A 23,929-nucleotide genomic window follows, 5' to 3' on the forward strand; every position below is an offset into this window, starting at 1 on the left:
CTGTGAGCCACATCTCTCTCCCTATTTACTGCACACAAACACCTCCCGTTCAGGTCACGCCTTTGCCTGTTCACTTTAAGTCTCCGGGATTCAGGGGGGCAGGTGGCTCTTCAACCAGTAGATGTGTGTCTCTTTACATGGTCAGTCTTTCGTCTCCTCCTCAATGGGGGCAGATCAACTTTCTGCTCGGCCCCTCGGAACACTTGAGGCCCTACGTCCTTGTGTCATTAATGGGATAATAGTTGTGTGGCCTGGGGGAGAGGGCAGGGGAGGAGGGGGAAACGAAACGTCTTAATCCCAAATTAGCTGCTCTAAGCACCCAGCTGTTGCAAGAAAAAGAAACTCTCCAATGCCAATTGAGCCTGCACCTGCGAGAGGCCTTTGTTAGGCAGCAAATCACAGTAATTGCACAGCGGGCTGGGCTGGCAATCATTGCAAAGGGAAAACGAAGGCAGGCCTGGCACACAGTCTGGAAGGATGACCACTGCCCTCCCCAAAAAGCGCCGGGGGCTGGTCAGGAAATGGGCAATTGATGGGTACACCCCCTTTCCTAGATCCTGCTTCTTCCTCCTCACGCCCGCCACCTCTCCACCTGAGTAGTTGTAAAGTGCTCCATACAGCAGCTGCTTCAGAGATCTACGGGGCGCGTGTGTGTAAAATGGAGCTGAATTGCCTCCCGCACTGCTGCAAAGGGCAGGGAAAGGTTACTTTGGATGCAAGCCCCGGACTCAAGTTGTAACCCTCTGCTTGGAACTGGAACCAAATTCCTTAGAGCGGCGTCTAATGCATGGCACAGAAAACGTTCCGCTGCCTTGCCTTTGGGTAAAAGTGCGGCGGCTGCTAATTCTTTCTTCAAAGGGCTCCTGTGATTCTGCAGGAGGAACAATTCCTAGAGGCCCGGTGCCCCTGCTTACAATGTATGGGGGGGGATCTGGGGAGGGAGGGCTGGGAGGCTAGCACGCTCAGCTGTGGGTCGCTGTGCCTGTCACTGTACATCTCCCAGAGGAATTTCCAACAAGTGTCTGCAGGGTCGAGCTCTGAGTAAGGAATCTAGGGGCAGGGCAGCCATTATTCTCAGATGTCTCCAGGATGACAGTTGGGGATTGGTTAGTTATTTTGTTCCCAGTCGCTCGCCCGTTTTTAACCCTGCGCTCTCTGCTTTGGGAAGAGTGGTTATCCCCGAGCAGCTGGCTGTTTAAAGCACCAGGGAAAACAAAGGCCCAGCCGGGACCCTAAACCAGCAGCAGTGCTCTCCTGCCCCATCCCACAAACGACCCCTCTCCTGCCAGGGCCACCCAGAGGATTCAGGGGGCCTGGGGCAAAGCAATTTTGGGGGCCCCTTCCATAAAAAAGTTGCAATACTATAGAATACTATATTCTCGTGGGGGCCCCTGTGGGGCCTGAGGCAAATTGCCCCACTGGCCCCCCCTCTGGGCGGCCCTGTCTCCTGCACTAGGCTGTCGTGCCAACACCAGACACCTGTGGGGCAGGGGGCTGTTAGTCTCGGCTCTGGGTTGGCGGTGTGTAGATAAACCGGCTATCAGCCCCCGGCTGCTCTCCCAGGTGATGCCAGGAGAGTTCCTCAGGCTAGCCAAGCAGCTGGAACCCTTCCCTGGTCTGTCATTCCCTGATACTTCGGGCCTGTCAGCCCATTTCCCAACCAGGCTAGGCAGGGGGCAAGCTGCAATTGCTGCTACTCATTGTGTACATCTTATTTGTGTTACCCCATCCCTTTCGCCCTCCCACCCCGCCCCACCATACCAGCCTGCTTGCTTGGCTCATCCACCTGTTATGGCTTAGACTGCAAGATCTTTGGGGCAGGGACTGTCGTTTCCTGTATGATGGTACAGCACCTAGCACACCGGAGCCCTGATCTGATTAGCCACTAGTCACTAAGTAGCAGCAGCAGGGAGCATGGTAGGAACCTGCCCAGTCAGTACAGAGGACGGGCTTTCTTCTTTCCTTAACCATGGAGCTGGTCTCTACTGCTGGGGGATCCCCCTCCTTTCTGCTGATAAATAAATAGTCTTGCTAGTTGAGGCTTCTGCACTTTCAGCAGCTCTGGGCCAGGCATTGTATTACATGGGAGCTGGCCTTTGGGGGAGCAGGGAAGGCTGGAGGGGTTGAGGTCACAAACTGTAAGCTCTTTCGGACAGGGACCTTCCTCCTGTGTTTGTACAGCGCCTGGCGCAATGGGGGCTACATACGAATGGCGTTTGTACAGCGCCATGACTGGAGTTCCTGGGGGCTACATACGAATACGTTTCATTGGAATTCCCCATGCCCATGTGACCCGGTACCCAAACGGAGCTGGAACTTACACTCCCACCTGCCCTGCAGGGGAATTCCATTGCCCAGCACAGAGCTCCTGTTATAAAACCACCCACCAGCAGTAGCCCTGGAGAGCTCTGGGGCTGAGGGCTCACAGGAGCCGCAGAGACAAGACTTTGCTCCCTTGCATTTCCTGATTGTTGGCCTGGCCTCCCAGCCCCCAACCCTCGATTGTTCCCACTTCCGCTTATCGTCTCCCCAGCGGGTCATATTGCTGGGGGAAAGAGAAGCAAACTCGTGATATAAAAATGGGGGCGGGGCGAGGGAATGGCCCCTTCCAAACAATCCACGCCCGCGTGGAATTTCTTTCTTCACATTCACAGCAGGAATTGGCTGACCCCGTGGGACTGAATATTTTTCCCCGGGGAAGGGGCACAGGGGGAAAGCCACCTCCAGCGAAGGTGAATCGATCCTGCAGAAACCTCTGGTTTTTCCCTTTCTAGGGGAGAGGCCACACTGCAGTGCTTGTGGGGCTCCACGCTGGAGTCAACGGAAGCTTTGCCATTGACCTCAATAGAAGCAGGGCCAGACCTGGATTCTTTCTGCCTGGCCCAAAAGCCTTGAAGAGAGTTTCTTTTAAATTATTTCTCTCTCCCCCCACCAAAGAATCGGCGCTTGCTGCCTTCTGGCCAAGGAAAAGCAAAGAGCTAAACTCCCTCCCTGGATTAGCCACTGGGAAATGCTTCCCTGGAGATAGGCAAGGAATGGGTGGGGGAGGCTGGTTTATAATCAACACAGCTGCTGCAAAACACGGACCCTCCCTCTCTGCCCACGTGTTCTCTGCGTCTGCCTCTACGTGTGCAGTGCCCAGCACAACTGGCACTGGTGATGCCACAATAGAAACATGAAATAATAAGCTATCACTGGGGAGGCTGGAGGAGAGAGGAATTGAAAGTGACAACCCCAACGCACGTGGCCGGGAGGGGGACGCCCTAGCGCCGCAGGCTGTCATAGCTGTCTGCAGAGTCGTAACTCTTGCTCCTGCTCCGGCTGCTCCTTGGGCCCGAACTCCGGCTCCGGCTTCGGCCGCTGTCGCTGCTGCTGCTCCAGCTTCTGCTCCGGCTGCTCCTGTAGCTGGAGTAGCTGCGGCTGCGGCCGGGAGAGCGGCTAACGTTGCTGTACCAGGAGGAACAGCTGCTGACGCTGCTGGAGGAGGAAGGACTGGGCCTGTAGTATGGGATGGGGCGTTTCCGGGCACTGTGGGGACAAAGGGGGAAGAGTGGTTACTGGTGACACAATGGGACCCCGGGAGGGGGAGGGGGGTGTTGGGGGGAGCTCCTGGCCCTGGGGCTCAGTGGGAGACAGGGAGGGAAACTTCAGGGCAATGCTTCCCCTCCTCGAGTGCTTGGAGGGCAGCGTCTCTGGGCGTGACGGACTCAAAGCAGGCCCCTACTAAAGCTATCCACACACCTTGGCAGCACGTCAGAACCGAGCCTGTGGCTCCCCAGTGTGTCTCCTGGAGGCCTGGGGAGTGTCTGTCCCTTACCTCGTGATGCGGCGCGCTTCCAGGTGGCTGGGAGAATCTCTCCTGCGTTTCCTCATGGGCGAGTAGGACCTCCGCCGCCGCCTGTTCCGCTCCCGCTGGGACTCCTTCTCGCTGGAGCCGTACGTGTGCTCTCGCGCGCGGTCCCTGGGGAATGGCCAGGGAAAGATCACTGCCAAGATCCCCGTGCTGATGCAACGACTCATTGGGGGAGGTAGGCAGGGGCTCAGCAGTGGGGTTAGACCCTGGAAACGTCAGCGCTAAAGCACAAGCCTTGATCATTTGAGCTAAAAACTAACCCTGCCAGCATCCTCCAAATGGCTTGACTGATAGATGGAGGCACAAGACATTTAGCCAGCGTGTTATGCAGACACTCGCTAAGCACGGGCCGGGGAGTGCTTTTTAACAGCATGCACAGTTGGCTAGATGTGCACGCAGTTCCCAGATTTAGCCAGTCTGGATGCAGCAATGTGAGACTTGGCCGTTGGCAGCAGGCATGTGCTATTTCTGTGGGGCACGTCTGTTCTGCGGAGCCTCAGCCGTCCAGAATGAACACGGCAGCTCTCAGCCTGGTGCTGCTACAGGGTCTTGGAAAAGTCTCTTGACCTGCCCTGAAGTCCCACCTGCTGCGCCGGAAGGGGCGGTGGGGAATGGCGTTGACCTGGTTTCACATATTGCTTTCCACATTGGAAACACTTTGCAAAGCGAGGAGTTAAATATTGAGGCCCTGATTCTCATTTACATTCGGGCCCCTTTGCGCTGCACTGCACTGCTCAATTGGGCCCAGAGAACACAATGACTTTCTAAGCATGCAGAATGGTTCTGATGAGCTCCCTGATTGCTGTGGGTATTAGAACCTGCGAGCAAAGGTTTGAAACAGGGCTTCGGAGCAAGCGCCAGGCAAAAACCTGCAGCGCCACTGCTCCGCCTTCGCTCCGGGCTCCGCTCCAAAGCCCTGGCTTGAAAACATTTAGCAGACCAGACTGTGTCTAGGTTCCGAGTGTGCTTTGCTAGGTGTTCAAAGCACACAAATCTCAGGGTATCTGGCAGGTACAAGACACCCATCGGTTAAGAGCAGTCGTCTACATTAACAGGACAGGGCTGCCTTGGTTTCCAGGCAGGTGTTAATCTGCTTTATTTGCCATCAGCCTGCAAATTTGCTGCGCTTTTGTCAGCCCTGAAAATAACCGGCCTTACCCTAGGAAACGGAAGCGTGGGGTGGGAGGAAATGGACCAGGGGACAGACCCACACGGGGTAGTAAATGGAGGCTGCCAAGGATCAGGGGAGGCCCTGGATGTGGCGCATACACAGTCACAGCGCTTGGCTCTGCACGTGATCTCAAGCTGCAGAGCAGCCCAGTGGTGCTGGACGCTTTTTAGAGTGGGGGTGCTGTGCCCCCCCTTACCCCTGTCCGCTAGAGCTGGGGCCGGGAGCAGGGCCGTGGCTCTGGGAGGCGGGAACACGGACAGGGGTAAGGGGGCCGAGGCTGCGGCCACAGTTGGGGGCAGGTGTGGAGCCCCAGGCGTGGGGTCGCAGCCGGGACCCCTGGACACAGTGCCAGAGTGGAGCCCCATGTAAAACCTGGGGGTGCTGCAGTTCCCCCCTCAGCCTTAGTCCCAGCACCTATGCCGCAGCCGACAGGCAGCCCAGGTCAAGCGGCAGTAAATTGAGGCTGCTCCACCTTCCATTAGGGGCCATTTCGTCCCCTGCAGCAGCCCGGAGTGGGGCCTGCTCCCTCCTCCCGGGCTGTGTTGCATCTCTCAGGAGCCAGCAGCGAATCTAGGCCTGGGGCACCAGAGTTATCCTGATTTCCTACTGAGACGTTGTTATCTGGCTAAACAACCGGTTTGAAACATCGGTTCAAATCCTGGCCAGGCTGGCTCCAAGTTCCGCATCGAACTGACACAAGCCCTGCATGCCTGGGTTAAGGTTTCATTGCTCACGCCAAATACTGGGCAGGCCTCGTCAATAGGTCACAACCCCGAGCCCAATTTGAGCCTGTTTAGGGCCTTCCTGTACAATCTGTGTTTTGATGATACAACAGGATGGAACTGGGCAGCCTCCCTGAGTTTCACTTGGCACAACTGGATGAACTCTGGGACATCGGTCTGACTTGTTTTCTGGGTCCCACACCTTTAAATGGTGATGAAGACCCCATCCCTGCTACAGAGGCAGCTGCCATTTAGTGCTCAGAGGTAGCCTGCTACACAGGAGACACCCACAGTGCTCTCTCTCATAGAGACCTGACTGTTGTTCTTTCTTGCCTTGGCCTTTTCTTGCTACAAAACAAAGGTCACTCTTCCTGACAGGGATTGGTGACTCTATGGATGGAGGGAGAGAACACATTCCCCCCCGAAGCACAAAATAAAGCTTGGGGTATGACCCCACATACAGTGAAGTTGAGGAAATTGTTCCCATAATACCCCGAAGCTCTGAAAAAACAACCCCGGGTTTCATCCAGCTTGAATTCCATGGCGTTTGCGGCATGACCTTGAGAGCTGAGTTACTGTCTGCTCAGCCTGGCAGGTAGAGAGTGTATGGCACTCATTGTGAGAGCAGGGGTTTGTCCTAGTGTCCTTACCCTACATTTCCACTACTCCCATTGCAGTGTTTTAGCTGCCACCTTCCACCCCAGAGCTGGCTGCATTTCAGTGGAGCAATTTACATCTATATAAATAGTAAGGCACCTTGAGACCCTGAGGGATGAAAAACACTAGTAAACATTTTAAGTACTGGATCAGCACTTCCCTGTGGTAACTGCACTGACCCCCAGTGCTGAATCTGGATGATCGCCTTTATCTTACCCTTGGACAATCCTGCTTCTGTATTCCTGGCGTGGGTCGTGAATAAGTCCTTTAGACCAATGCCAAGCTGCTGCTGTGGCACTCTGCTAGGTTATTTTGGCCAAGAAGGCCCATGGCTAAGAGCACCTTTATTCACTGAAGCAACGTGCAACCTTTCACATGATCAGGGAGCGCTTGTTTTAAACCAGTCTAATCTTACACTGCCTGAAATATGGGAACACAGAGTAGAAGTGAGCAACAGGCTTAAATGGCAACAGGTCTTTTTGTAAGAAAGCCACCGCTGATTCCTATAGTATATTGCCCAGGAGAACACACACGACGCACTGGGCCAAAGAGAACCACAAGGGGGCTGAGCAGACGGCTCTCGGCGTGGCTGTTGGCGCTGCTGCTGGCTTGTTCTCTAAATAGGGCACTTTACCAAGTCGGACAATGTATGCGTCCCACACTGAGGGGCATGGCAATGAGCCCCAGAGTTCCCTTCAAAATCCCAGCTGCTAAATGCTGCAAATTGGAGATGTTGTGTTTTCCTGCTTCAAGAAAAATCCTTCTCTGACAGTGGCTCAAGCCCTCCAAGAGTGGAGTGCCCGGCTCTTTGTGTCTGGGGTGAGGGACCAATTAGCACTCTGTTTCTGAAAGGGTTCAGAGTGAAGACAGCACATCTCACCAGGCCTTACTCATCCAATTCCACATACATTTCACAAGGGGTTTGTCCCTCAAAGCCCTGAATAAGTAGCCTCTCTCGCCCTATCACCCCCTACAACAGCTGCTTAACGGGGACCTTTCCGCTGTCTGTTCCTAGGGTGAACCAAGGAATGGAGGGCAGTCTAGGAGGGAAGGCCGCGGCTGCAGAAATCCACATTGGGATGAGCCTGAGTCTTGCCACTTTCAGCTCCTCTCTAAGGAATCAGCGTCAGCAAAAGCAGCTGGCAACACATATGGAGATTTGCCATAAGCAGTGAGAGCTGGAGCGTGCAGACCCAAACACGCCTCGCTCCAAGTTTGCATTCAGGGGCTGGTAAATACGAGAGACAGTCAGACCCCCAGTGTCTCGGGTGCTCTCACACGCAACTTCATGGAAAGGTTGGGCCAGTGCAGCAGAGAAGCTTGCGGAGGGGAGTCACACATGCACCCTGGTCACAAACCGCAACTGAGGTGCCACAAAAGCGGGCGATGCCGTTCAAGGGCACCACGACACACTGGGGACAGTAGTACCTGCTGGGGCTGTAGCGGGAATAACTGGGGCTCCGACGTGGTCTGGAGTTCCTGCTTCCAGGGCTTCTTTTGCAGGACTTAGATGAGTAGCTGGGGGAACATGAATAGGACCTGAGAATAGACAAGAACCATCGAAAGGTGAATCAAACCAGAGCTAAAGTGAGAGGATTTAAGGTGCACAAGGCTACTTTTCCAAATCTGGATTCAAGTGGCAACAAGGTCCCAAGTTTAATGATGTCAGCCCAGCCGCTGATAAATGTTCATTCATCCTGTAAGGGAACCAGCCCTGTAGATCGCCTCGCACCAACAGGAATTCCACTGCCCTTCAGAGGCAACATCGGCGGTACTGTCAGTACCTGTAGTCATTTCAGCATAATCCAAGCTGTAATTCCAAGGCTCTTTGGCCTATTCCTGGGACTACCAAGCACAGCCACAAGCGATAACACAGACAACCACGTGACTTGGCCTCACCTTTTCCCTGAGGAGCAGGATCTGCTTCGGGAGTACCTGGGCGTGGCCTGGTGATGCAATGAGCGGGAGTGGGCGGAGCGACTGGAGCCACGGGAGGACCGCCCTGTGCTGGTGTACGACCCGCTGCGGGAGCACGGTCTCAGTGGGGAGCTGCGGTCCGGGGAATGCAGGGGGCTCTGCTTCTTCACCTCCGAGCAGGCGAGACACGGGGACAGGAAACTTCTGCAAATGGACATTTCCCCACCCGGTGAAGTTGTTGTAAAGCAGAGAGACCTGCCTCAGAGCGTAGTACCGACTTTTGCTTACAGGGCCTGAATCAATGCAGGTTCCACCCTCCTATTAAATCCATTGGGTTCAAAAGTGATGGCGGCGTGAAACTGGAGTGGGCACAGTGGTGAATCAGGCTCTATCAGAAGATCAGATTTCAGTGCCAGGTTACACCTGGGTAAATCTGGAGGGACACCCCTGACTCCAGCCTTACACTGATGGGAGAGCAGGATTCGACCCTAAGTGCCAAATTCTGCTTTCAGCTAAATGGATGCAAGCCCCCCCATGTCAATGGGAGCTGCATCCATGGAACCGAGCGCAGGATAGCGTCTTTAGGGTAAAACATTGAGGCCTGAGCCTCCTATTATCAATGTTACCGGTTTTCTGCTGGTGTAACTCCACTGGAGCTAGCCCTGATTTGCCCAGATCGGAGCACAAAGTCGAGCTCTCTTCATTGGGCCCTCAGCATTTGTTCACAAACAGAGCATTGCGCGTGAAATGGATGCGCCGGCGGCCAAACCCTCCCGGCAGTTGCCTGCAAAGCTCCATGACCCGTTTGCTGCACCCCTCATGGCAGTCAGTCAGCTGGAGAAGACAAGTAGGAAATGTGTGTGTGGAAGGGGAGCTGGGATGCTGCCTCCTTCCCGGCTCCAGCCAGGGCAGCTGCCAGGCGCTGATTGTGACACTAACCCTCATCGCTAGGGGGCAAAGTCCGGACGGCAGAGAACGTGCTCATGTGCACGTGAGGGACCAAGGGGAAGACTCTTCTGTCCCAGGGTGCCCGCTGGACAATGGCAGCTCCTGCAGGGAACAGGGGAGCTACTGATGCTGCCACCCACCTCTCCACGGGCCTCGTGCAACTGTGGTGAGCACAGCCTCACTTGCCATTGCCCCAGTGCTCCCCTCTGTGGCCCCGTGCAGCGAGTCACTTGCTCTGCGGCATGCAAGTGATGCACAGGGCTCGTCCTTCATGGACTGGTCACTGCTTAGTGCTCCCCACATGGAGGAAACACAGCATTTCTGCTGCGTCTTAGGCCTGAGGTAGCTACGCAGGCATTTGGCTGAGTGAACCAGGCCAGAGGAGCGAGATGATTGGAAAGCTTTAATTTAAATGCATATAGCGCTGCTTACTGAACATGAATAGCTACAGAAGAGACAGGGCAGTCTGTAACCATTCCATCCAGCCTTTAGAAGTTTGCCTAAATGTGCTAGTGACCTTTCCTGCTCTTTTGCTACAAGGTCACAACAAGTCAATGAGAGAGGAGCTCAAGCCACATCTAGATGCAGATTATGAATGCCCCAGTGTTTGGATCTAGGTCTTTGATTCATGCCTGTTTCTGGATCCAAGCGGAACCTCTTCTGAATGGCCTCGGGGGGGAGGGGCTGGGGCTGATGCACACGGAGGCTAAGGGATGAGGAGAAGATTTAATGGGTTAAAGTTAGCATCATCAAATCTCATCCTTCATGGCATAAACTAAGTGCCACAGGGGTCAGGAAGGAATTCCACACACACAGCACCATTGCCCAGGTGCATTATGGGTTGTTTTCCACTTTCCTTTGAAGCCACTATTGGAGTTAGGATGCCAGACTTGCTGGACCTGAATTATGGCTAGCCACATAAGGAACAGAAATACATTCCTATAGGCTCACCATCCGCGGCAGTCAAGCGAGCAGAAGACACGGAGTCATTCCAGGAACAGACCTAGCAAATACCGACTATTGGCAATCACTGACCTTTGGTCCTGTCCCTGGGCATCCGGAGAGAGATTTTCCAAAGTTGTTCCCTTGCTCTGGGAAAAACAACTGGTGAAGGAATTTCCCGAATCAGAGCTGTTATCGCTGTTGGCCAATTTGGGCTTCCCAGGCGAGAAGGCACGGCCAAAGCCATTGTGGGCTAGGCTTCTTTTCTCCTGGCTGTCCTTTGGCCTGGCTGAGCTCGTCTGAGTGGAGGGAGGGGAAGAAGTATCGTTTCCTGAGTCAGATTCATGGGCCCCTCCATTCCGATTGGCTAGGTTGCCAAGCGGGCTGTCTGTTTTGGTAAAGAGGTCAGCAGATGACCCTGACTGAGAGATCTGAAAGCAAAAAAGCCGTTTGACATTGTTTGAACTTTTTTGTTTTGTTTCGTTTTATATTGTCTGACTTTTTTTTTTTTAATAAACCAAGAAATTTTACCATCATGATGCACTGTAACAAAAGGAAAGAAAGAAACAAAGAAAGAAAGAAAGAAGAGAAGCCAAAAAACAAAAGTACATATCCCTGAAAAAAACCACAGAAAGAAGAAACTTCTTTTCCCCCTGACATGATAACTGGAAGATTTAGACATCATGCAAAGAGTATTAGCATGCGATCCATGTTGAACAAAAGAATTTTTTTTTTAAAAAAAGGGAAACAAAAGAATAAATAAATAAACAAATAATCAAACAGAAAAAAATATTAAAAAACTAACAACCCTTTTTTAACCTAAAAGGTGGGGTAGGGGAAAGAAATAGGAATATACATACAAAAAACTACATACTCATCGGAAATAAAACAAAAATGGAACAAAATTCTAAATGACCAACTTTTTGTTTTAGTTTCCTTAATAAGGAGACTCAAATGTCACAAAAAAGGTCTTTATGTACAAAGGAAAAATTGGCAAACAAACAAGTTAGCACTTTGAAACTCAAAAAAGAAAAAAAGTGGGGTGTGGAGTGGGAAAAAAAAGAAAAAAAAAAACCAGAAAAATTAAAATCCCTCTGGAAATAAAAGGAATACAGATATTTCTTTGTGTGCTTTTTTTCCCCCTGTAGAAGATATAGCTAATGCTCTCGAGTGACCTCTAATAAATTCCCTAGTGTCTTGCGGATAGCATCCACTTACCAATCAAGAATTCCTCCTTTAGTAGGTAAGGTGTAAGAAAAAGGGAAGAGCGGGCAACATAAGTCCATCATTAGAGTCTCAAATTACAAGAAAAAACATAAACCCTCTCTTCAAATCCTCACCGTCAATTGTTTGATTCTTTTCTATTTAAATTTCAAGACTTTTTTGTTTTGTTTTTAATCATGTTGTTTAGTAAATTCCTCTAGGTTGATTATTTGGGATGAAAAGCCACTGATTTAAATAAATCCCCATTGATTTCATGCTGGCCCATAGATACATTGAAGTTCAAAAAAACAAAATAAAATTGAGAAAAATTAAAAAAATAAAAAGGAAGAAAAAATATTTTCCCCGCGGTGTGTTAGAGAAAGGTTGGGGGGAAAACAAAGACTTTGACCCTGCAATCTGATCTGTATGGATAAAGCCCTAGGACCACAGGCAGCCCCACTGATTTCAATGGGCCTGCATGCTGGCAGACCTCCGCACCTGTGCAGGATCCCGATGACATCAGTGGGGTCTTTGCGGGGCCCAGGTCCACATGCATGGATCTGATTGCAGGGTCAGGGCCAAAATTCGATGGCTGTCAGATGGAACCCTGAAAATCTCTATAAGGACTTGATCCAAGTCCCACTGAATTCTAGGGTTGCCCAATCCTCCAGGATTGACCTGTAGTCTCCAGGAATTAAAAATTAATCTTTAATTAAAGATTATGTCAAGTGATGAAACCTCCAGGGATATACCCAAACAAAATTGGCAACCCTACTGAATTCAGTGGAAGTCCTGCCAGTGGCATCAGTGGGAGCTGGGCCGTGTTCCCAACCAGCAGTCAGATTGGTGGCGGGTGTGGTCCAAAGACAGTGTAACAAATGTGCTGTTGCTTATAAGAGGATCTCAGAGGGTCTTTGGTGGGATCTAATTTAATAAATAACATGGGGCCTCGTCCTGCAACGTAGACTCAGATGAGTAGCCCTGACTCATGGCAGTAACCAACCGAATGCAACTGGGCTGCATGATCAGGGCCCTTAGTGTATTTAGACGAAACATCTTCAATAGATATTGGTTTATTACAAATGATGTTGGGAACTACAGCTCCAGGGCCAAATCCTCAACTGGTATCAATCAGTGTTGCTCCAGAGCTGGGCTGTTTCACACCCCCTCCACCCGAGGATCTGGCTCTCAGTTTTTACAACATGCACCTCTATTTGGCTGATACATAAAATACCGTCCCTCATTGCTTTGTGCAGAGGGGAGCGATGCAAGCTTAATGCTGAAGAACACTAATGCGACCAGGGCAGGAAATGCTCCTGTGCAAGGTGGCTTTCAAAGACACGGGTGTCATTCATGACTCCTGACCATTCCCCTCTGAAAGGCACATCACAATGCTCTAAGGCTGTGTGCTTTGAACCTGGACTGCAGGTCCAGTGGAACAGAGGCACGTTGCCTCGGTACGACTCTCCACTGGGGTCAGAACAAACACGGATCCGCCAGAGGTCACAGTTCACACTGAGTGTCCCATAACACTTTCTGAAGCCAGTCAGACGGGGCCGTCTCAGAAGGCCTACTTGCTTGCATCATCTAGTTCCTGTCACAGCGGGTTGTTCTCTTAGTCTAATCCAAGAGTTGCTAAATAGGGTGGTAGGATCTGATTTGGCGGCAGGGGCAAATCGGCATTGCAACAATAGTAGGCGAAAATCACTGACCACTAAAGCAAAAGTGGAGTTACTGCAAAGGAAAAGCTGTCAAAACATGGCCCAGGCTGATGATCCAAGCCTTGCCATGATCACTTTGCTCTCCGCTAGTGCCTTGAAGTAGAGGATCTCCAAGCAGGATACAAATATTATGGAACGAAAGCTCCCAATCACACTTCTAAGGGAGGTATCACCAACCCCATTGAACAGGATGGGATATTGAGATACAGAAAGGGGAAATGACTTGCAAAGATTAGTGGCAGAGCTGGGGACATAAGCCAAATCTCTCAAGTCACTGTCCAATGCTTTAGCTACTGCACCACACTCTCCATACTTGGGGTTCCGTGCTTTGGGGTAGTGGTGGTCCAAAAACAAGGGAGTCAATGTGATGCCTTTTCTCAGACCCGCACATACCTTTTGAGTGGAGCTGGTTGGAACACAGAAAACATTTTACACAGAACAGAAATTTCCCAGCGAAGAAATGCTCCCATCTTCCATCAGAGGATTTCCCCAAAATTAGTGATGAACCCAGATGCTCTATAGGAGACTTCACCACTGACTCCAGTGGGAGCAGCCAGGCCCAGAATACACAAGCAATTCATGGGTTGGAAAAGGAACCCATTGGTCCCCAAATATTGTGTGTGAAAATAACTTAGCTGTTGGTCCCCAAACTATATCACATGATCATTATTTACTGTTCATATTAACGCAGGTTGGGATTTTCAGCGGAGTCGTGTCCAGTTCCCACTGAATTGGCATCAACCCTTAGGTCATTGGAAAGCACAGACATAAGGCCTAAAAACCCTGTGAGAATTGAAGCTCCACTATGTTAGTTGTTGGCAAAAAACACAATGATTTTTCTTCTCGCCCATTTCCTACCTCAAGACATGGGGAAGCTAGTTGAGATCATTCATTATAGGGATCTGGAATATAGACTGGAATATGCTGCCAGATTTGTTTTAAGAATGGATCTGAACCTAGGTTTAGATTTGTCTGGCTTTTGACACCCCAGCCCCTATCTTTATTTTTAATTTAAAGCAAAGGTTCATGAAAATAAAATTCAAACTATTCTATGAATACACAGGTAAGGAATCTTTGGATAAATTGTGAAGTGTCAGAATATCTTGGGTTTGGACTCTTCCAGCATTCATGCTGAAGGATGCTGGCCGATTCTGCAGGTACAAATGTCTGTCCTTCCCCTCACCCTATCAATGTCCTAAAAATTAAAGATCCTTCTTCTCTCTGCCAGGAAACCCATTCAATGTTTCTTTGTTTGCTCCCAGCATTTCCAAAGTAGCCCCCTTAGGGTGCCTGTAAGAACTGAGATCTGGCTTGAAAGTGGTCATTGTTCTCGGTATACTGCAAGGTCATTTAATAATTTGAGAGTCAATACATTCCTCCTTCTGGCCTCAATTCAGCACAGCACTTAAGAAAGTAATCAAGCCACACTGAAGTCAACTGGACTTAAACATATGCTTAACTTTAAGCACGTGCTAAAAAGTTTTGCTAAATCTTCTCCTCTTCCCCTTGCAAATTCCATTCCTTGTGTCAACATTTTAAAAATTAAGTTAACTCTTGAAATTTTATGTCCACATTGAGAAGAGATATGGGATCCAGATTCTCTCCCCTTTGACCTTTCCTTTCTCCCTGTCCAATTCCTCCTCCTTGCCCTATTCAAATGGCCAATAACATTTCCAGAGGTGATGACACAATCATTGCACCCCTAACACCCAGCCTTCAGCAAGCCATATCCCATGGTCCTTGCTCAGTTTTGACTCCATGGGGAGTTTTGCCTGAGTAAAGACCTCGGGATTTGTCCGTATGATCTCTTGTGCTAGAGACACTGTTGACACTTCATAAGTGCCTGGGACTTGCATACTATACCCAGCTCAGCTATCCATTGAGTTACCTAGTACCTGTACCAACAATACGGAGGTAAGAGGAAACACCAGGAAATACATGCCCGGTGCTGCATATTTCACATCTGAAGGCCAGAGGGCCTGGCCTCGTGTAATAGCAGGTAGTCAGGGAGAGGAGAATAGCTGTCTATTCCCCCCTCCCCCAACATTAGTGACAACCAGGATGTAACTAATTGGAAGGACTTCCACTATTTCTTAGACAGCTGGCATAAAATTCAACCCTGCACCAAAGGACCAGCATCTGCATCACTTCAGCCCTCAAAATTGGACTTACGAGGGGTGATACGTGGTGAACAGTCCTTTTGCTGCCCTCTGCTCTGAGGTGAAATTCACCACTGATCACCCCTACTCTCCCTTCTTTTGTTGCGTATGAAGAAGCATCAGCCATACGAACTATACCAAACACCATCTTTGAAACACTGTACAGAGTTCAAGTGAATTCTAACGATCTTTTATTGGGAGGGGGAGGGCATGTTTTAAAGTGCCTAGTCTTTTATGGCCTTAATTTGCTCTGTGTGAACATTAGGATTCCCCTCCCCACACCTCCCCAACTTCTAAGAAGTAATTAAATAACCTCAGGAGACTTTGCTTCCATTAGCTTTTGCTGGGGGAATCTATAGCTGCCCTTGAGGGAGCCCGCATACTTATTTATTGTTTTTCTGTTTCAAATCATTATTTAATCAAAATGAAAGGGGGGAGGGAATAAAGAGGCCCTCACTTACACTTCAGAATTTAATTTCTACTGAAATCCTACATCAAGAGGCCACACAGCCTAACAGATTACAAAAATACAATCACTAAAAGTATTCCAATTAAACCGAACAAGTCCATTTACTGTGCTTCAAATAGCCCCGTGGAGAGATGTGGCTATACATTTTCTCAGCCATATGGGGAATGAGATCTTGCCATGAGTAACTCTGCATGGCACGGCTTATAGTTGGAGGATTTCTTTCCTGGGTCTATGTCTTTTGTAAAACTCATTTCAAAGTAGCGTTAATTTCTTTTTTAGGAAGTGCCTAATCTTCTTCTTCTTGGCACGCTAATAATGAAAGGAATAAAGCATGTGTGTCAATGACCCCATCGAGTCTTGCTATTCATTACGGCAGCAGGTTAGACAGTCAGCACAGATCGCTGATGAGCTTCTGGAATTGGACGTGCCACCTGCTGACAGGGGTCACTTGGGAGAAAAGGGCCATGTGCTCTGCAAGCTTTTAGGGAGATACTGTATTACTGATTTCTGGGCCAGACCCTTAGCTGGGGTAAACTGGCATGAGTCCCTTGGCTTTAATGGAGTGCTGCTGATTTACCCCAGCTGGGGATCTGTGTTTAAGTCCCGTTAAAGCGCATGGCTCTGTCTAAAGATATCGGTGCATGGAATTAAGATACAACCGCAAAGGGCCCAACCCTCTATTCCTGAATCTAGCAAAACTCAATGAAAGGATCCGCCATGATTTTGAGGAGAACTTTGCCTGCACGGAGAGCATAGGATTGGGTCCTTGGTACAATAAAGGCTAGGCTGAGTCTATTCAAATGAGGCCAGACGCCTATCATATGCGGGAACAGAGGGATGTCACAGTGAGGCGCGTTTATTGCTGCATTGCTGTTTGCTGCTGGATGTCTGTCTACACTCCCATATGGCCTACATCAGACAGGCACTGGAGTGGGAGTTTCCAGCCTAGTCCAAAGTGAACGTTTGTTGGCCTTGCGAAATCTCATCAGCCTACATGGTTGGAAACAAATGCTCTGGGGAGGCTCGGAATGGGAACAGCTGGGGGTGTTGCAGACCAGGGCTGAGGTGCACTGGCAGAGCTGTAGCCCATGCCCACCCGCTGCTGGACTCCAGCCAGTGTTCTCCGCTCAGGCTCAAATATGCCCATACTCCTCCAGCTCCGGTCAGGCAGACTGTTTCACCCGACTTCAGCCCCAAACAGTGCAGGGATTTGGGCACAATGCAGGTCTCAGACCGGGATTAAAAAATAGAAACCAGAATTTGCATATTTAGATACGCAAATAACCCAAGATTTTTTTTAAACTTCTTTTACCCTTGAACTGTAAGGAGACTGTTGCTTTACAGGCCGCGGGGGTGTTAAAAGAAACTCCTTCCCTATTTAAAACCAAAAGAAGGGCTGGAAAACATGGAATAACATGTAGTCAAAACCAACCGCTCTTGCAAGGCTTCTGAAACTTTCCTAGCTCACGCTTTGCCTTGGCTGGCATTTCCCCTCCTCCATCTTCATGTTAGCACAGAAATAATTAGCGCTGCTTGAAATAACTGTACCCCAGACCTGCCTATGGGCTTGCTAAAAATTTGGCTCAAGACTATGTCTGTTTTAGCTGCTGACAAAAGGAGTGTCAGTGGAAGTCAGGGCGCTGGAGAGAGGTATTGGTGTATAGTCTGCAGTCATCGTCATCAGATACAACAAAGGCAATTAGATTCATATCCCACAGGTATTTATATTGTTCATTTCACCTAAGACTTCCTAAAAGCACAGCAGCATGAAATATATCTGTATCAGTGTGGAGTAAAACAGCTACAGCAGGTTAGGGGGCTTGTTATTTCTCTGTTTAAAAATAGATCCTGCATATTACCCTCAGTTTCTCAGTGCACCGAGGGATAGCCATGTAATCCTGTTCTGAGTAGGTTTCCATTGTGGCTGCTTGTTATTAATTGTTCAGCAGAGAGAAAATAGAGGAAGAGGCTAGGAAATTTATTACAGAAAAGCAAAGAAGCATGAAATTATTGGTTGTCTTGCTGTGCGTGTGTGCACCCACATGTATATAAGTAAGAGAGAGAGAGATGCAATGGATAGCACAATGTGTTTTTTCTAATGATTTACAGATAGAGCTTGTTAGAAAATTGTTTTATTCTTTGTGGAAAATACCAATGAAAATGAAAAAGATAATTCATGTCACTCCCTCCCCTCCAAAGAAAGTTTTAACTTTTTGGGGGGCGAGGGGGGGTCACAGAAAAGGAAGGGAGGAACCAAAAAACTTTTGGCCAAAACCAAAACACTTAGATTCACGCATGCTGCCGCAGTGGTTCTTGGGAGTTGCCGTTTGAGCTCTCATGCTTGCAGTCTCAATTATGGGCCCGGCTTCCTGGTCAGACTACATCTCCCATCATGCATCATAAGCTTTCCTCTGACTGAGCTGCCATTGTGAATCATGGGAGATATAGTCTGACTAGGGAATCCAGTCCACAGAGGACAATGCGTGGTATGAATCAATGGAACTACAACCCCCATGAAGGACCATGGTAGCATTGCTGTATCGAAATTTTTTGGTTTTTCAGCTTAGGTTTTCAGATGTCCAGTTTTTCAACAAATAGTCAAAATTTTCTGCAGAAAGCACATATATTTTATGCAAATTTTAATTTAGTTAAAAACCCAAATTTCCATCAAAAAGAGTTTTAATGGAAAAATATTCATCCTGCCCTAGTTAAAGACCTGATCACTTAATCCACAAAAGGCAGAGTGAACCCACAAAATAGGTGTGTCTGGTCATTCCTAAAGCATGAGATTAATGTTTATTCATCTTTCCATCATCAGTTATTCTTTACATGATATTCAAGGCCCGAGTGTGTGTATTTTTCTTTGGGACAAGGGAGAACACTGACATTGCCTACTAAATATACTGATAGATTTTTGTTATTAGAATATTTGCTTATGTTAGTAGGCTAAAGTAGAAAGAATATAGATGTCCCAATGACTTATATTTCTTACCCATAACCTGCAGCTATATTTATAAACACGCTGAGGCTGATTTTTATCTGCCTTGTGTGGTCATTTACATCTATGCAAAAGAAGTGCAGAGTGCATGTACCATGCTCAATCTTAGATCGTCTTTAGAGGTTTCTAAAATGTTGTAGTTATTATCCTTTGTGGCAGTTGGTCTCATGAGGGAGCCTGGCTTCGGAGACAGAGGACTAGAAAAAAATAGTACCAATTAAAGGCATTTTTAAACTCTCTAAAAGATTTCTTAAAGAGTTTGTCTGTAAAATAAGTGGCTTATACAGAAAACATGATGGTGTGATGCAATGTAACAGTTTGACTGGCCATCCTTTGGCATGAGCGATTAACTCTTTCAGTTTCACCAGTCACCAGTAATGCAGCCATCCAAAATTTCATGCCAATAAAAACTTCACAGCTCACCATTCTGTGAAATATTTCTCTCTCTGCGTGTGTGTGTATCACACAGGTGCGTGCACATGTGTATGCATCTCTCTCTCTATATATATATAAACACACACACACGCAGATTCTCCTCTCACTGATATTGGTTTTACATCGGTGTAGCTAATGAGTCCAGTCCTGTTATTCCTGATTTACATCTGCTGTATAAGTGAGAATTAGGCCTACAACATTTACAAGTATGGTGGCTTGGAGGGCTTAGTGCTGGGGTTCAGACCCATCCCTAATACTGTACACATACAGGCCAAATTCTTCACTGGGTTGCACCTTGTGTAATAGTTTCTCTCTGTGCGAAGTGAGTTCATCCCGATCTGACAGCTCTTTACGCCTGTTTTGCACAGTGCTGTATAAGGTGCAGTGTGGTGGAGAATCAGGTCCTTATGTAGTTCTCTCTCTCTCTCTCTCTCAAGATGAAGACAGGTTCTAGGACATGGATTATATTCTCTCTTTCTATGTAGATGAAAAGATACCTCAAGACACTGGACCTGACCTGACTCTACCCTTGGCTGCACACACAGCCCCCGTTCCTATCAAGAGGAGCTGCCTACAAGCTCAGAATTTGGCCCTTCGGTTGGTCAGCAAAGAGGAGCGATGAGCTTAAAAGAATCCTGAAAGTCAACAAACATCCCCTGCCAAAAATCCCCAATTCGTTCAATGTAAATGTTTCTTTCATATACGTTTGATTCTCCTGACCCCTCCCTCCCCCAAAGGACTAAACTATTGGGCACAAAGACCAGCGAATTTAAGTTCACATCCAGCTGAGCAATGACTGCATAACAAACACGTCCCTGTAAAATACCATCGCTGGAGGCTGGTTTTTTTGTTAAATGTCCCCTATTCATTATTCTTAGACTAAAGGCTTATCCTACCCCACCCCCAGTGTGTAAGCGCTGAGGGAAAGGAATGACTTTTAATACGTCGGAGAACAGCACCATCAATAAATAATACAGTTTTAAACCAACTTTGTCTAACATAACTGTAATTGAGTTATAAAAATTTCATACTGGATTTCCCCCTCAAGTTTCTGTGGCTAGTCTGCACAAGGAAGCAGAATGCAGAATACTTACTACTTCCTTAGCCGAGAGGAAGCTGTAGATCTGAAGGGTTTGGCTGGCTTGACCCTCTGCAGACATGCTTTGCGTCTCAGTGCTCTTTGAACAGTGCTGGGAGCGTCTTCGTCTTGCTTTATGGCCTTCCTCCCGAGACCTGGCTCTGTGCCTGAAGAAAGAGAAACGTAAAATCAAACCATGATGAATTATTATGAGTATTATTGATTTGTATTGCAGCAGTGCCAACAATGTCCCGTCTTCCGCGTAAGGAAGCCATTCATCTGGCTATAAACCGGACAGTTCTCTTGTAGTGTGCTTTAGTGCCCTGTCCGATACTGGGACAAACCCAGACATGGTATTGGACAGAGGACACCTCTTTAAGAGTGCGCCACTCTGCGCCCACTGGCATGACCTCGAACGCATCGTGCATGCAGGGTCATGGCAGGGGAGCAGGGCTGTGCGCACTACAAGATGGCACTCCCCCACCCGTGTGGCATGACTTTGAATGCACCGTGTGTGCGAGATGATGCCGGCAGGGGTAGAGGCACGCTCTTAAAAAGGTTTCCCCCGCGATTCCTAGAAGCACTGGGATGCCCAGTATTCCGGGAACGTGTGAGTGGCCCCCCCTATCTGTTGGCTCCGCATGTTGGGTGAAAGTAACTCCTGTGCAGAGAGCCAGCATCAGGCTTACAGGAGGCTGTGTGGCCTAGTGGATACAGCACGGGAGCAGGACTCAGGAGACAAGGATTCCATTTCCGGCTCAGCCTGCTGGGTGACCTTGGGCAAGTCACTTCCCTGCCCTCAGTTTCCCCATCTGTAAAATGAGGATAACGATGCTTACTTCCTTCATAAAGAGCTTTGAGATCTCCTGACTGAGGTGCTGTGTAAGAGCTTGGGGTCATTATGGGTCCACTACACATAGGTGAATTTCAATCCTTTGATTGCTACCTTGAGGCAGGCGAGGCTATGGCTGGCTGCCAGAATTTGAGAGAAAAGGTGGATACTGATTCCTATTCCTATTCGAGTTTTCTTAATGTTTTGAAACTGGGCAACTCATGATGAGTTTGGACCCTGATCCAAAACCTCTGAACTTTGGAGCGGTTCAGAATCCAAACCTGGAGTCAGATCAAGTTTTACTTGGTAACAGCTTGGACGCAAACCCTGTTTCCAAACCTCCCTGCGCTTTAGGGTGGGAGATGAAACCTGGATCTGACTTTTGTGGCTTGTCTCCATCTCTCTTTGGAGGGGGCTTAAAACCCCGGAGGTGACATGCCTCAGAGAATGCAGCCCTGTCCGCCTGCTCTAACATGTTCCATGATTGTCTTGTCCTCACACTGCATTCCCTCCTCCAGCGATCAACAACTCTTCACGAACTGCTGCCACCAAATTCCTTAAAGTATCTTCTTTGTTTTTAAAATTGAGTATTTGTGTAAATGGCAGAGTGACCCGGGCCAGGTCTAGCGTGATCCCTTCACGCAGCTCTTCCATTGCCCAGCAACCCTGGCATTTACCACCACCCTCTCTGCCATGCCCAAAACAAAGATGGCGACTCGTGTCAAAGTGGGCAGCTGTTTAGTGACAATGGCAAATAGATCCACCGGGTATGAGAGTCACTCATGTACCAAGACCTATTTTAAGGGCTTAAAAGTGGGAGTTCAGTGGTGCATAGGCCTTGGGCTGGTCATGTGCCTTCAGGTCACTGTCGCCCTGGGAAACTAGGATGATGTTAAGCTGCCTCCCTGGCAGGATCATCATCAGCAGGGATTGAACCTGGCACCTCTAGATCTAAAAGCATGAGCCTCTACCGCTTGAGCTAAAAATACCCAACCCAACCCAAGATAGCAGCAGCTCAACCACCTCTCTGTGTGACCCAGCCACCACTAGAGGGAGACAGAGCATCTCAGTGCATGGCGAAAGGAAAATCAACTCGGCAAATGGCACCATTACCTGCTTTGGCAGCTAGAGGAGAGGGACTCGGAGCTCTCTGAGCGAGAGTGGTAGTGGCGATGGCGGTGGCGGTGGGATTTTCGTGGCCGGCTACGAGAGCTTTTGAGAGTGGAAAGAAACCGGTTCATTAATCTAGCAGACAAAGGCAGCCCGAGATCCAGTGGACGGAAGCTGAAGTTGGCAACAGACAAAATGGAAATAAGGGGTACATTTTTCTAAACAGTGAGGCTTATTAGCCATCGCTTGGAGTTTACAGATGGACACCTCATGCCTTTCCAAGAGATAGGCCGTACCTCAACCACAAGTCACCGAGCTCGAAGCAGGAACCACAGCGTGGAGTTCTACAGCCTGTGCAATGCAGGAGGTCAGACTAGATGACAGGAACGATCCCGTCTCGCCTTAAGCTCTATGAAACCGTGCATCTGCCAGGCTGGAAGAGCACGTCTGATCAGCCAACATCCTTTGGGCAACTGTAACACAAACTATTCTGCAGGCTGGGATCTCCTTATTTCTGGGCAAGTGGGAAGTCCCAGCAGCCAGGTCACTCCAAATGAAACTCTCGAGGTTAGGCCCACGTCCCTTTCCACAGGGTGGGTTTATTAATAAGCAGAAGATGCAAGAGAGGCTCAAAATAACACAAAATACACGGTGACGGACGCCTTCCCTGCTTCCTCCAGCTGGGATGCGGAGGCACATCTTTGCCCCGCAGGTAGCCCTTTCCTGGCTACTACAGAGACCTCTCACTGTAGGTTTTCCTGAGTCAATCCCATGTGCTGCCCCGGCTTAAGAGTCAGGAAGCCTTAGATCGGTCTTCTTGTAGCTCATGTACTAGCTCCTAGTCATGCGCCCTGTGACCACCCAGTTTGAAAGGGACAGGCGCACAGGGATGCATGCATGTGCCCCAGCATCCCAAGGCCTGTTCCACTCCCCCTTTGCTCCATTACAGCAGTTACAATTGATTGTAACATTCTTGTTGTCTGCCACTCGGGTTGCACTCTGCAGTGGGCATGACGGGGCTTTTGGTGGCAAGCTATCAGCTTCAGCATTTGTTCCTTTCGGTGGCTGGTCAGAGCCCATATTTGGTGACATTTTAGGTATCTGTGAAGCCTGGATTTTTAGCCAGGAGGGGGCAGGTGCCAGCTAATGGAGATAGTGATTTGTTAGCCAGGAGGGGATTGTTAGCATGAGGGCTGGGGCATGATCTAATTTTGCGGCTTTGTTATTTGGCCACGTGCATTGTTTTATTTAGAAATTCTGGATTTCTGCCCACATGTCACACGATTGGGGTGTAATAAATCAACCTATAATAAAACCAACAGCCCATCTGCTTGAGAACTGCATCTCCCCCAATACAAAAGAACATCCCGCCCAGAGCAGATTGAACATTGCAAAAGCAGTTGGGTGAACATTTACTTAGACTCTCGTTGGCTGTTTGGTTTGACTATTTTTGTATCTTCTTCTTATTTGCTCTGTGCTGATTTTGGCCAGTTCGACAGGTTTGTTGTTTTGTTCACAGGAATGTTTGGGGAATGTGTTGCCAACTTGTGTGATCTTATCACAACTCTCATGATATTTGGTGTTTTTTCTTAAAGCCCCAGCTCCTGGAGGCATGAAATTTGGTGAGAAACTCAACAGAAACCTTTCTAGCCTTCATCACTGCAGAGAAAAGCTTTGAAATGTGGCCCAGCTGCCACCTAAAAAAACCTCAAGA

At 48.9% G+C, this 23,929-nt stretch overlaps 1 protein-coding gene across 1 annotated transcript; it reads right to left on the reverse strand.

The window, feature by feature from the left end:
* Nucleotides 1–1,431: 1,431 nt before the first annotated feature.
* On the reverse strand, nucleotides 1,432–22,365 carry SRRM4 (serine/arginine repetitive matrix 4). The gene is made up of 7 exons (XM_034791556.1): nucleotides 22,219–22,365; nucleotides 20,290–20,440; nucleotides 10,304–10,641; nucleotides 8,303–8,524; nucleotides 7,832–7,942; nucleotides 3,818–3,961; nucleotides 1,432–3,528 (listed from the first exon to the last, which is right to left on the reverse strand). The coding sequence occupies exons 1-7, from the start codon at nucleotides 22,344–22,346 to the stop codon at nucleotides 3,264–3,266; spliced, it is 1,359 nt and encodes a 452-aa protein (XP_034647447.1). The 5' UTR covers nucleotides 22,347–22,365; the 3' UTR covers nucleotides 1,432–3,263.
* Between the last annotated feature and the right edge of the window lie 1,564 nt (nucleotides 22,366–23,929).

This window comes from Trachemys scripta, chromosome 15, assembly GCF_013100865.1.
Source record: "Trachemys scripta elegans isolate TJP31775 chromosome 15, CAS_Tse_1.0, whole genome shotgun sequence".
NCBI lineage: Eukaryota > Metazoa > Chordata > Testudines > Emydidae > Trachemys > Trachemys scripta.

What these genes read in the sequence shown, in the direction of transcription:
- SRRM4 (XM_034791556.1), bottom strand. Translation starts at nt 22,346, where the DNA reads ATGAACCGGTTTCTTTCCACTCTCAAAAGCTCTCGTAGCCGGCCACGA. An exon ending in TCCTGCTCCTCAGGGAAAAG is followed by an intron (nt 7,943 to 8,302) that starts GTGAGGCCAAGT and finishes GTCTATTCTCAG; the next exon opens with GTCCTATTCATGTTCCCCCA. An exon ending in GAAGCGCGCCGCATCACGAG is followed by an intron (nt 3,529 to 3,817) that starts GTAAGGGACAGA and finishes TTGTCCCCACAG; the next exon opens with TGCCCGGAAACGCCCCATCC.